Source organism: Notothenia rossii, assembly GCF_949606895.1.
Source record: "Notothenia rossii genome assembly, chromosome: 6".
NCBI classification, from domain to species: Eukaryota; Metazoa; Chordata; class Actinopteri; order Perciformes; family Nototheniidae; genus Notothenia; species Notothenia rossii.
In genome coordinates this window covers 39463075-39476575 of record NC_136909.1, presented here as the reverse complement: position 1 = coordinate 39476575, position 13501 = coordinate 39463075, and the positions used below count along the sequence as shown (strand labels likewise).

Here is a 13501-nt window from a genome sequence, read left to right as displayed (position 1 = left end):
ACTTTTCCAAGTTTTCAATGACCGTACGAACCCTGGATATTATAATTAATATCAACTTCCAATTCCAAAGTATCCCTAACTAAAGCACCGTGAACCAAAGTACATTTAACATGATCACATTTTAATCATTTTGGATGTTGCTAATAGCCGTTTAGGTTAGTATTTACTAATTGATTTTCTAAAAAGAACAACTTAGTCAATTCTTGTACTTAGCACAAGTCTTTATGATAAGGTTCAGGTGCACTTGCCTTTACCACATTTTCACACAACAAGTACCCTGAAAACTGCTGGTCAATATTTTACTACACACAAAGTGAGCTGTCAGAAGGCAATTCAAATTTAGGCAGAACCAGTTATCCTTTGAGATTAAACTGGATTTGTCAAATAAAAAGGAAGCTGTTAGACAACCTTTCCAATCGGCACTGACAATCTATGGAACTATCACCCTAAAAAATGAGGAGGGGGTAACTTTATTGGTTAATCAAATAATAATTTCCATTTTGAGCCTTAGTGCTCAGGTGAACAGTTAAAACTTAATTCATAAAGCTGTCCTAAGTCAACATTCAAATCGTGTGCAACTTTATTTTTGAGGTATTCGATTTAAGCTTTACACGTCTGTTGTCATCCTTTACGGCAGGGGTATTCAACGAGGTCCAGTTAGAGAAAATCTCCCCATGCAAAGGTCCGGAACATCAAAATGTCTAACTTGCTTTATGAATTAGTGTAATATATATTGAAGTAGCTGTAGCTTTATCAACGTTTGCATGTCATCAACAACTGACTGCCAATCAAATAAAAAAAGTACAATTCATTAAACAACAACATTTATTTGCAAATAACATTGAACTATACAGATATACAGTGGGGCAAAAAAGTATTTAGTCAGCAACCAATTGTGCAAGCTCTCCCACTTAAAAAGATGAGGCCTTTAATTTTCATCCTAGGTATACCTCAACTATGAGAGACAAAATGAGAAAAAAAAAGAAAAAAGAAATCCAGAAAACCACATTGTCTAATTTTTAAAGAATTTATTTGCAAATTATGGTGGAAAATAAGTATTTGGTCAATAACAAAAGTTAATCTCAATACTTTGTTATATACCCTTTGTTGGCAATGACAGAGGTCAAACGTTTTCTGTAAGCCTTCACAAGGTTTTCACACACTGTTGCTGGTATTTTGGCCCATAACTCCATGCAGATCTCCTCTAGAGCAGTGATGTTTTGGGGCTATCGCTGGGCAACACGGACTTTCAACTCCCTCCTAAGATTTTCTATGGGTTTGACATCTGGAGACTGGCTAGGCCACTCCAGGACCTTGAAATGCTTCTTACGAAGCCACTCCTTTGTTGCCCGGGCGGTGTGTTTTGGATCATTGTCATGCTGAAAGACCCAGCCACGTTTCATCTTCAATGCCCTTGCTGATGGAAGGAGGTTGTCACTCAAAATCTCACGATACATGGCCCCATTCATTCTTTCCTTTACACGGATCAGTTGTCCTGGTCCCTTTGCAGAAAAACAGCCCCAAAGCATGATGTTTCCACCCCCATGTTTCACAGTAGGTATGGTGTTCTTTGGATGCAACTCAGCATTCTTTCTCCTCCAAACACATCTTGTTGTGTTTTTACCAAAAAGTTCTATTTTGGTTTCATCTGACCATATGACATTCTCCCAATCCTCTTCTGGATCATCTAAATGCTCTCTAGCAAACTTCAGACGGGCCTGGATATGTACTGGCTTAAGCAGGGGCACACGTCTGGCACTGCAGGATTTGAGTCCCTGGCGGCGTAGTGTGTTACTGATGGTAGCCTTTGTTACTTTGGTCCCAGCTCTCTGCAGGTCATTGACTAGGTCCCCCTGTGTGGTTCTGGGATTTTTGCTCACTGTTCTTGTGATCATTTTGACCCCACGGGGTGAGATCTTGCGTGGAGCCCCAGATCGAGGGAGATTATCAGTGGTCTTTTATGTCTTCCATTTTCTAATAATTGCTCCCACAGTTGATTTCTTCACACCAAGCTCCTTACCTATTGCAGATTCAGTCTTCCCAGCCTGGTGCAGGTCTACAATTTTGTTTCTGGTATCCTTTGACAGCTCTTTGGTCTTGGCCATAGTGGAGTTTGGAGTGTGACTGTTTGAGGTTGTGGACAGGTGTCTTTTATACTGATAACGAGTTCAAACAAGTGCAGGACAGAGGAGCTTCTTAAAGAAGAGGTTACAGGTCTGTGAGAGCCAGAAATCTTGTTTGTTTGTAGGTGACCAAATACTTATTTTACACCATAATTTGCAAATAAATTCTTTAAAAATCAGACAATGTGATTTTCTGTTTTTTTTTTTTCATTTTGTCTCTCATAGTTGAGGTATACCTAGGATGAAAATTACAGGCCTCTCATCTTTTTAAGTGGGAGAACTTGCACAATTGGTGGCTGACTAAATACTGTTTTGCCCCACAGTAAAATACTTTGGATATGTGTAATGTTCCTCTCTGGCTGCATTTAAAAATAAAAGAGACAAAATAGCTTCTGAAAATATGTGCATCTTAAAAGTGCTTAATTTTAGATAAATAAAATAAAGTGTAGCAGCAGCTTGAGTTCCCCTTTTTCTTTGTTAACCGTTTCACATCATGACTTAATAGTTTCAGACGATTATAGAACAATATCAGTCTTTACACATCATATCAATTGAACAGTTTTAAAGTTTCTCTTTCTTTCTCTTTATATTGCAGTGCCTCACTCCCTTTTTTTTGTTCAGTGCGAGAATTGAGCTCGAGCTTGTCCTGCCAGGAGTTGGGCTGAAATGGTGTCAGGGCCATTCTCATACACACATGCAGATGCTCATTGGTTAGCCTCGGCTAGCCTGCCCTGGAACGATATTTAGTTTGAATCATATTGGGCTCTGAGACTGCTTATTGTTTGTGACCTCAGTTCTGACTTGAGAGGGAATGTTTGGTCAAACACTTTGTGTTTCTCTCCCTGTATCGCTCACTCGTCTCTTGCGCCACCTGTCGGCAGATGTTAAAATATAATCGCCCCGTCAAAATTGAAATCCCCTTTTAATGTATTGATTATAGGTCCGGGTCCGTATAGGTCGGCGTCTGGGTCCGGATCCGGACCGCCTGTGTCCGACCCCTGCTTTACGGCATCATTATATTTGTAAAAACTTGTGGCAAAAATTTGTTTTTGTAATTGTGGTTATATCATTGTAATTGATGATGCTGTTAGATCACTGCAAGACAGAAAATGTATAATAATAATATTATTTTGAAAGGCTCAAGTAATTTTGGATTGAAGAAGGATATTAAGTTTGATTAAAACCTTCAGAATTGTAGTTAATGACTACTTTTATATGTTCTTTGGACATTACCATGCTCTGGCAGTTGCTGGAATCTAAGTTTATTATATATAAAATACAATTATTATTATTATTATTATTATTATTATTATTATCATCATCATACAAGTGTAGCCTTAGCCTACAATGATGAAATAAAGAGCGGTTCTGCTTATGTAATTATTTTTTTATTTTTTTTAAGTAACATGATATAAGACTAAAGGAGTTTTACGGAAACACCTGAACTATTCAATTTCCTTTTGACCACTGTATTTATAATAACTTTTAGAGCAACTATTAAATGTACAATTTAAATAAACTTAGGACGATAAATATTTTAACAATGTGAGATGTATAAAGATCTGCATTATTTTTGTACTTAGTGTTACCTTTGGTAGGTTTCCATCTTGTCTTCTGTATCCATGGACAAGGACCTTTTGAGACAAGAACAGCACCTTTTAAATTATATTAACACCTCAACACACTGCTGCTGTAACACAAGAATTTCCCAATTTGGGATCAATAAAGTATCTTCTATCAAATCCAAACAACAACTGTAGTGGTGGAGAACTTGCTTACTTTAAAATAATGGCCTCCACAAGGATCTTGAAAGTCCTTTACTCTAATTTCTACTGAAGTTAAAGTCGAATCAGGAGTCTCAGTATGATGTGGGTTAAAGCAAAGGAGTGTTATCAGCTTTAGGTAGTCCAAGTTTAAGCAGTATAAGACGTACAGGAGTATTAAAAGCTTCGTGTAGTTAGAGTATCAGCAGTAAAGGTACAGGAGCAGTATCAGTTTTACATAGTCAAAATTTAAACAGTATACTATAAGTACAGGAGTATTGACAGCTCCATGTAATTAAAGTAACAGCAGTAGTGACATGAGCATTATCAGGTTTATGCGGTTGAAATATCAGCAGCAAGTTCTACCAATCTCATTATACACGTTAGTTTGTAGTTTTTCTAGTCTTTGTGATCAAAATAATTCAAACACACCTTCCGTTCCATATTATCATCGTTACAGTAAAAGTGGAGTTAAAGCAGTTTTTGACCGAGGTATTTCTCCCCCTCCTAATGAATACATTTTGAATGTAGGACATTAGTATTCAAGACTATATCATATGATTAATTACGGTTCTTTTACCGGTGTATATCACATAGCATACCTTATTTTGAAGCTGTCCTTGTGTTTTATCTGTGTTTTCTGACGAAAAAAATTATGGAATCTCATTGTTAGCATAAAAGTGGCTAGACTTTGAGTAATGTTAACCTGTGTGGCGTTAGCACTGATGCTATGCCATCCGGGCTTTACTCACTTTTCTAGTTTTTTGGAAATCTCCTCAACTTCGCCGTTGTGTTGAGAGTTATCCATCCTGTGTGTTGTCCACGATTAACAAACACAATTCAAGAATTTTTCGGTAGAAGAACCCCACAGACACACCGACAGCTGCTGCTGAGAGGAGTTGTGTGTTTGAAACGCAGCTAACCTCCCCGCCAAATAGTTCTTCTTCTTCTCTCGGTTTTTGGCGGATTGCAAACAACTTTAAGGTGCATACCGCCACCTACTGTACATGAGTGTGAATCATCATATCATTCCATCTCTTAACTCATGGACGTATATATCTATGATCTAATCAAAAATAAATAAATAAACAAAAAACATTAAATAAACAAAACAACAATCTATGATCTGTTCCAACCTAATGTTAAATTATTTGTCCTACCCCAGTTTCACTCAGAAAGGTAAACAGTGCCTTTATGGTAGCTCTTACTCCCTCTCCTTGTGTTCCCAGAATACCAACCACATTCCATTCCCTCTCTGCCTCTATAACTTTATCGTTTAGTTTTTCTCTTTCAGCTTTATAGATGTCACAATGTAACAAGATATGTTCTACATTTTCTTTAACTCCACAGTTCCTACCAGGCGCGCCGGATTCATTTTAGAATTGGGGGGGCCAAAAAAAGTGCGTGTGTATGGCCCAATCCCAAACTACGCCCTAGACACTCCCCCTCCGTGACGGAGTGAACTCCGTGGAGTGACACATGAGGCTCCCTCCTGTCAGATGGAGGGAGTAAATACAGCGGCAAGCTTTGGGACAAACTCCCCTCTCTCCGGCAGAAACAGGAAATGCCGTAACGGCTACAACGGTTTCAAATCAGCATCTCTTTGACAAAAAATGTAAATGAATAACTCAAATAAAACTCCAAACATCTTTAATTGTGTTACTTTTTTGTAAAGCTCTTAGTTTTAAACCTGATGTTTATAAGCTTCTTAGTGTTTGCAACAGTCTGTAAATATACACAATTTTATAATAAAATGCACACATTCACCTTTTTCTAGACTAAACACAGGTATGATCCTAAGTAAAAAAAAAAATGAGGTTATCATGAGGTTGTTAACATCGCAATTTATCACTATCGTTTAGTGGTTTTGCAAAGAATTAACCACTCTGTTTTTGTACCATTCTGCGTTGAAGTACCTTCTCTTTGCCCAAATAATCTACTAGCGGTCTCCTTTTTTCTGATAGTTAGCTGTACAGCTTTAACCGCCTCAATGTCCCGACAGCAAACCTCCATGCAGTTGGAACCAGCCTATTTCGGTTCAACAACGGCGGCGGTGGGGTCGGCGGCGGTTTTGACAGTTTCTGCGGCCGCAGACTAGAGCTGCTGCTTTTGGGTTCATCTGGCTTCGCTGTTTGAAGAAGGTCCAGCCTCCGGAGATGTGGTAGTCAGGGATGTGACCTTCCAGTTGTTAAATTTAAGTTTAGATTGACCGTATTTAGTTTTCTTCTGCGCTGGTTCTTCTGACATGTTTGCAAGTGTATATATTCTTTATATCTCTAGGTTAACGGCTGACACACACAGCAGAACAACGTAACAAATAAAGTAAACAACGTAACAAATAAACAAATCTAAGCTTTTTTATTGGTTGTAATTTACATGGATACATTTGAATGGTGTGACAATGTCCTATTTGATTGGGTTAAAATGTACATATTCTTCCTGTTATGTCTGCCTGCTTTATTTTACCTAATGCAAAGTGACCTGCTCCATCGAAATCGTCCGCATTGACCCGAAGACACATTTTGATTCCTAGCTTTCTAATGAGATCAGGATTGTTTTTGTACTCCAAATATTAAGCAAAATATGTCACATTATATAATGACTGTTACAGAGTCATCGTTTTGAGAAAAAGGCCTTTAAAGTGTTTCTCTTCTCTGGAATCCATCGATCTGATTGATTATTAGCGGAGCAAATGATCAAAAATACTACGGAGGGAAGATATTTTCGTTTGGATTACTGCACTCACGGGAAACACCGGCTGTTGTTATGCCTGTTGTGACGTTAAATTACTCAGTTCTCCGCTTGTAATTATGCCATTACAAACTTCAAACCTGTATTTATCATCTGCATTTGCCGAAACAAGTTTAATATTCTGAAAGCCAAGACTTTGTTTATTTGAAATCAGATGAAAACGAACTGTAACGGACCCTGCCGTGTTATCTATGATTACTATGCCTTACATTCATAATTTCAGCGGGAGGGAGGGGGAGCGGCGCTGCGGAAGAGCAGAGTGGCCAGTGAGAGGCGAGCTGTGGTCTTCCCTTTACAAGCTTAAAAAACACGTGTAGCTAATGAGATTGAATATATATAACAATACAAAATAACAAAATATACACAGCTAGATCAGATCGCGTTTTAGATGCGACTTTAGAGTAGAGGGGAATTATTGAAACGGGATTTGTACAGTGTTCCGCGCCGCGTGTATATACGTGTGTGTTTGTGTATTTTTGCGTTTGTGTGTATTGTGTTTGTTTCCCGGGGAAAAGACTCACGAGAAACACCGGCTGTTGTTATGCCTGCAGTGACGTTAAATTACTCCGTTCTCCGCTTGTAATTATTCCGTTACAAGCTTCAAAGTTGTAGGCCTATTTATCATCTGAATTTGCCGAAACAAGTTTAATGTACTGAAAGCCAAGACTTTGCTTATTTGAAATCAGATAAAAACAAACTGTAACGGACCCTGCCGTGTTATCTATGATTACTATACACCTTACATTCATAATTTCAGCGGGAGGGAGGGGGAGCGGCGCTGAGGAACAGCAGAGTGGCGAGTGAGAGCTGTCATCTTCCCTTTACAAGCTTCAAACATGCCTGAAGCTAGTGAGACTGAATATAACAATCAAAAATAACAAAATGTACACAGCTAGATCAGATCGCGTTTTAGATGCGACTTTAGAGTAGAGGGGAATTATTGAAACGGGATTTGTACAGTTTTCCGCGGCATCTGCTGCTGCGAAAATGTGGGGCAGGGCTGAAAAGTGGGGGGGCCAATGGCCCCCTGGCCCCCCTGCTTCCGGCGCCCTTGGTTCCTACACTTGTCACTGTCACTTTTCCCCATGATATAGAGCGTACCATTCAATGCTGTGTGATTTATTCTGAGTCCAGCTCTCATGATTTCCTCCCTTCTGTTTCTTTCTTTATAAATATTAATTGTGATTGTCTTTTGAACTTTATGATACTCTTTGCCTTTCTCCCACCTTTTCTGCCAGATCTCCATCCCTTTTTTCTTAATTACTGCTTTTCCTCCTCCTTTTTCAAGTTGAACTGGTAATGTTATTTTCTTTTGTAGTGCACTTTTTGCTAATTTATCAGCACACTCGTTCCCTTTCACCCACTCATGTGCAGGCACCCAGCAGAACTGCAGATCTATACCGCCTCTGTGAAGTCTTAACAGGCTATGATTAAGTTCTATGAGAATGTCTTCTCTGAAAGTTGTTGACTGTCCATCCATCCATCCATCCATCTTCTCCCGCTTATCCGTGGTCGGGTTGCGGAGGTAGCAGTTCCAGCAGAGAGAACCAAACTTTCCTTTCCCTGGCCACATCAACCGGCTCTGACTGGGGGATCCCAAGGCGCTCCCAGGCCAGCGAAGAGATATAATCCCTCCACCTGGTCCTAGGTCTACCCCTTGGTCTCTTCCCAGCTGGACGTGCCTGGAACGTTGACTGTATACCACCCTATCTGGTCTGATCTCTTCAACCCACTGTAATCCTATTATTACTGCCGCCATTTCTGCTGTATACACTGATAATTGATCAGACGCTCTTTTTGAGATCGATATTTTAAAGTCTGGGATGCATATACCAACTCCAACACACTCCTTGTTCTTAGAACCATCTGTGTACATTTGTAGGTAATTGTAGTTTGTTTCGTTCAGGTACGTATACTCGTTTTAATTCCCACTTCATTTATTTGCCACTCTTTTTTCCTTTCTATGATACTCACATCGATGTTAGCGTCTGGGAAAATCCATGGGGGAACACTGCTAAATGGGCTCGCTTTGGCAAACGTTATGGTCTCCACTCCATATGTCCTCGTTCTCTCCTTACTCGTCCAGCCAAACCCTCGACCCTGGAATTTTGCATATTCCCAGCAATCCTGTAGTATTCTGTTTGTAATATTTTCTTCTCCACTTCCTTGTAGTCTGACCATAGATAGACTGTATATATAAATGGACGTAGGGTCCGTGACGTCACCCACAGGATTCTGCAGAGTTGCCGAGAAGCCCTTAGTAGACGGACTCGGCCACTAACGCTTGACAGCGACGTCAGAGTCTAATCCCGCCTGCTCCAAATAAGGGCAAAGAGGCGGAGCCGAGGTGGGACCTGCTGCCTCCGAACTGGAAGTAAACAGCGCTAGCTCAGGCTAAGAAGCTAAGCTAACATGAAATGCATACCAAGTTAGTGCTAACAGTGTAGTTCCCCTATATAAACGTTACATTCATAATCAAATGAGACAATCTGCAAGAGAATTAGCTATTTTTTGTTATTCTTAATGCTTGTCATTCACACGTTAAGAAAAGAAGTACCGATACATAGCAGAACAATTGTGGCGATGTTCAGCTTAATAAGCCTTGTTCAACATAATTTATTTAGCTAAAACTACAGGAGGCAAACCAAGGCTGCGTTTCGCTGCATTCCTTGATCTCCAGTTATAACGACGGACTCCATCGCCGGGACCTAACGGAGCCGCAGTGGGCAAGCTCCGGGACGCCGGCTGGAGCTAGCCCCCTGCGGCTCCGTTAGCTCCGGCAGTCACCACTGGGATAATTGGGTCCCCTATTAACATTTGCTCCTGTTTAGCATTATGGGCGTCATAGCCATAGACTGTAAAAGTCTATGGCTATTATCAGCTAAGGCTGAATCATAAACTAAAATATGTATGTATAAAGGGTTACGTCCTTAGCTGGCTAATAAGTAACAAGCTAAACTACCAAGCACACAAACACCTGCGAACGGGATTAACATGTATAATATTATCATTTTAGACTTCTTGGAAGTTCTGTTAGTACATTCAAGCGCACAGCACGACATTTTAATTGTCTGGTATTTGTAACAATATTCTATAAAAGGCACAATCACCACTAAAGCTAAACGGTCAAGTACAGTACTATGACTAACTAATGTTGTAGCCTCTTGTAGCCTAGCAGAGTGGACAAGTTGCTGTTAGCTGACAGTGAGGCATATGTCCATCAAAGTGACCACGCCCTAATGTATGCAACAACTTTAAGACCTAATATAAATAAAAGGGTCGTGTTAAAAAACAATTCAATCACAGATTCATAATCATGAAGGTGGAATCTAACTATGTCGATAATAATATTTATTGCATCCTGTTGGGGCAGAATCTCTGCTCCGCGCCGTTCCTATATGAGCGGGTTCTCAAAAGAAGGACAAATTCAAAGCAGCCAGGATAAGGGTTAAACAATAATCTGCTTTAATGGCAGGAAACATACAAATACTTCACCGAATCACGAACCACTCTGCAGAGTACTCCGGGCTCAGGTTCTACCACCGTGTGAGACACGTCTCAGGAACGGCAAGTCAAAAACAAGAGCGCCGATCTTCAAAATGATCACAACATTTATACACAGAGTTCACTTCTGAGCGAGCTAGACAGTGAGTTGGCAGTGTTCCATTGGTCGGTTTCCCTTCTGGGCGGGATCCCAGGTAGTAAGTCAGTTTGTTGATTCCATCGTTTGCCTCACAGTGTATGTGTGTGTGTTTCTGTCCCTCTGCCCTCAGGCAGATCCCCCAATCAATGATTTGGAGTCATGACAGAGGACTCTTTGACAGGACACATACTCATTCCCCCTAAACATCTTCAACACACACAAACATCCTATCATGTATCTTTAACAGAAGTTAATTGTTCTTATCGCTTAATGGCTTCCCTGAACTTCCCTTCACCCCAAAGTCAGCTTACTAGGAATGAATACATTTTATTGATAAGCTCAAAAGGACCTTTATCTCATTTACTGCTGGGTGACCTAAGTCTCAAGGCCTCTTTTGGGGTCTGTAGGAGATAAATCATTAATTCTACAAGGCTTCAACTGTCTTGTATCTGAGGCACATCTCCCTTTGGGCTAATCAATACGGGTTTTAGCAATTAGCAGAGGAAGCTAGAGACTCAGGGCCCCTTCCTTGCTGGGAACTGCAAAGCAGATGTCAAAGGTCATAAAACCACCCTTTTGACTACACATGAAAAGTGGAAGAAAAGACTATTGCTTTAATTTATTATTACTAAGTAGTGGGACATTGTTTCAGGAATATATGAAAAGCCTCTCTATTATTTAAACAGTAAAAATGTACTTTCAAATTTAACACCCACGAATATATAAGGTGACATTAAAATGAATATACCAGATTGAACTTTCCTGCCATAACAATTTACTTTAATACTTCAAATAATTCAAATAATACTTCAATCCATGGGGAAAAACATTTTTTTTTTTCTGCTGTAAAGTTGGGCATTTTAACATGGGGTCTATGGAAATTGCTCCTTTCTGCAGTCAGTCCCTAGCGGCCCATGAATGAACTGCAGTGTGTTGCACTTCCGTATTGGTGTCCCGGCTGTTCCCCAGAGTTTGCTGCTTGAGTCTGACCCAGTATGACAGAGCAAGTTTTTGTCGCCTGATCACCAGAGGTGTCTCTCCTGCTTCTATCAGAACTGCATTAATAGGGGATGACTTTATCGCTCCAATACACAGCCGCAATGCTGTATATTGTATTCTATCCATTTTTAAAAGCGATGTTTTTGCTGCTGCTCCATACACTATACAACCATAGTCTATTGTGGACCTCATAATTGATCTGTAAATATCTATTAAAGGTCACATGTTATGCTTTTCCGGTTATTACCCGTCCCCTTGTGTGTTATGAAGGTTTTTATGCATGTAAACGGTGTGCAGAGTCAAAACCCTGAAAGTACACCCTGTAGCGAGTAAAACTCTAACACAGAAAATACCTCCCCAAAACGCCTCGTTGGTGAAACGTCATCCATTTGATTCTTCCGGGTACGAGATTACGTAAGCACGTACCCGGAACTAAATTGACCAATCCGTGGAGCAGTTACGCTAAGCCCCCGCTGATTGGTCCAAATTGACCAATCCACAGACTTCCTCACACAAACACACAGTGCAGGCAGCTCAGCTGATTTCTCCTCCCTGGCTGCAGGCTGATAACAGACAGTTGGGATCGCGGCGAAATTCTCTATGCAGACCCATTCTCACAGCGTTTATCAACCTTTTTCTTACTCAATATCAAACCACACTTATTGTTTTTACTTCGGCTGTGATTTTGTGTGTGCTCAGGGTGAGTTTGGCTGTGTTTCGCTGTGTATCGCGAAACAAGGAAATAACACCTCCACAGAGCTCAGCGCGATTCACAACGTCCCGACCAATCAGAGCACGCTGTGCTCACAGGGAGGGTGGGGGCTGGAGCTATTGGAGCTACAACGATCCGTTAAAGGCAGAGAGTGAAATTCAGTGAATACACGTAGTTTACAGAGATGCTGTATGAGAAACCAATGTGAGTTTGGAAAATTGCACAATATAAATCTATTCTAGTAGACCTCAACAATGGAATTATGAACAGTGGAAATGGCCATGACATGTCTCCTTTAATGCTTGTTTGTCTGTGCCCCAGTTACAGCTCGTAATAGACTTAATACTTTTTTACATTTTGTTTCCACTTGATTAATATGCATTTCCCATGTATATTTGCTATCAAACCACAGTCCTAGGTATTTGAACTCATTCACCTTTGTCATTGGACGATCATATAGTGTTAGCTGTTGGCCTTAAATCCTTTGTTTATTTGTAAATACCATGTAGCATGACTTGCTTTCTGACATTTTGAATCCCCAGTTATATGACCACCTCTTCACTTTTTTAATCGCTCTACCTATATTCTCCATTAAGTCATTCTACCAGAAACGTATCTTTCCACATCTAAAGAGTCCCAACCCAAAGAAAACAAGAACATTCCGTTAGAAACAACTTTACTAGGAAATAATGCATTTCAGCTCTTTCAGGAAGAAACACTTTATACAAGGTTACAATTTTTTTTTTTTTTTTTTAAATCAACGGTTATATTAAATTGAGGGATATACAGTCTGTTAAAGAATCAGTTTAGTGATATTCTGTATTTTTCTTCTAGATAGGAAATATAAACAACTTGACTAGCAACATTTTATTTTACCCCTTTTAAGAAGAAACAAGTGCAGGACACTAAATATTATATGAATCAACAGTTCATGAGAAATAAACTCAGAATAACTTTTATTTTTATTTCACAAATGTAAGAAGGTGCTTTTCAATAAATGCTATCCTGAACCCAGCTAGCAAAACAAATCAATAACTCAAACTTAAAATATAATTTGTACTTGAACTTCTCTTTGTAGTTGCCTTGTGTGAAGTCTTTAAAAACAAACACAGTTTGTTTTGTTGTGCAAATTGTCTATTCCAACAGTATCATTTAAGGTTCAGGTTTTATTTTACGTATCAGGATTGTTTTCTTAACTTCTCTGGCTCATCTGCCGGTACAGTTGGATGGTCATGAGCTGAACTTCAGGATCTCCAGGTTGGATGTCGATAGCTCTGAGGAAGCAGCTCAATGCGTCGTCAGGCTTGCCTTTGCTCTGGTACTCCTTCCCTCTCCTGACCAGGGCTTCGAAGCTCTCCTCCTCGGACAGGATGCCTTTACTGCTCAATTTGACTCCATCAGCCGTGCACTGATCCATTTGTTCGTTGGAGGCTAGCTCGGGCTCGCTGGTCGACTCCTCCATGTTGCTGGTCATTTCCTGTTCGGACTCCTCAACGTCATCTACTGACTC

The 13501-nt window shown here is 40.1% G+C and overlaps 2 protein-coding genes across 3 annotated transcripts in view; both read right to left on the bottom strand.

Annotated features, from left to right (window-relative positions):
* The window catches only part of LOC307043275 (DNA excision repair protein ERCC-6-like), a 32895-nt gene extending 28052 nt beyond the window's left edge, over positions 1 to 4843 (bottom strand). The window contains exons 1-3 of one of the 2 annotated variants that reach the window (XM_079687631.1): positions 4639 to 4772; positions 4489 to 4526; positions 3713 to 3757 (exon numbers count right to left, since the gene is read on the bottom strand). In XM_079687631.1, coding sequence (XP_079543757.1) covers positions 3713 to 3747 — 35 coding nt within the window. In that variant the 5' untranslated portion in view covers positions 3748 to 3757; positions 4489 to 4526; positions 4639 to 4772. Of the gene's footprint in view, positions 1 to 3712; positions 3758 to 4488; positions 4527 to 4638 lie in introns of both variants that reach the window. The other variant, XM_079687630.1, reaches the window with a different exon arrangement.
* Positions 4844 to 12650: 7807 nt separating this feature from the next.
* The window catches only part of LOC307043276 (DNA excision repair protein ERCC-6-like), a 61513-nt gene continuing 60662 nt past the window's right edge, over positions 12651 to 13501 (bottom strand). Inside the window, 1 exon segment of the mRNA XM_079687632.1 lies at positions 12651 to 13501. Within this exon segment, the coding sequence (XP_079543758.1) occupies positions 13184 to 13501 (318 nt within the window). The 3' untranslated portion in view covers positions 12651 to 13183.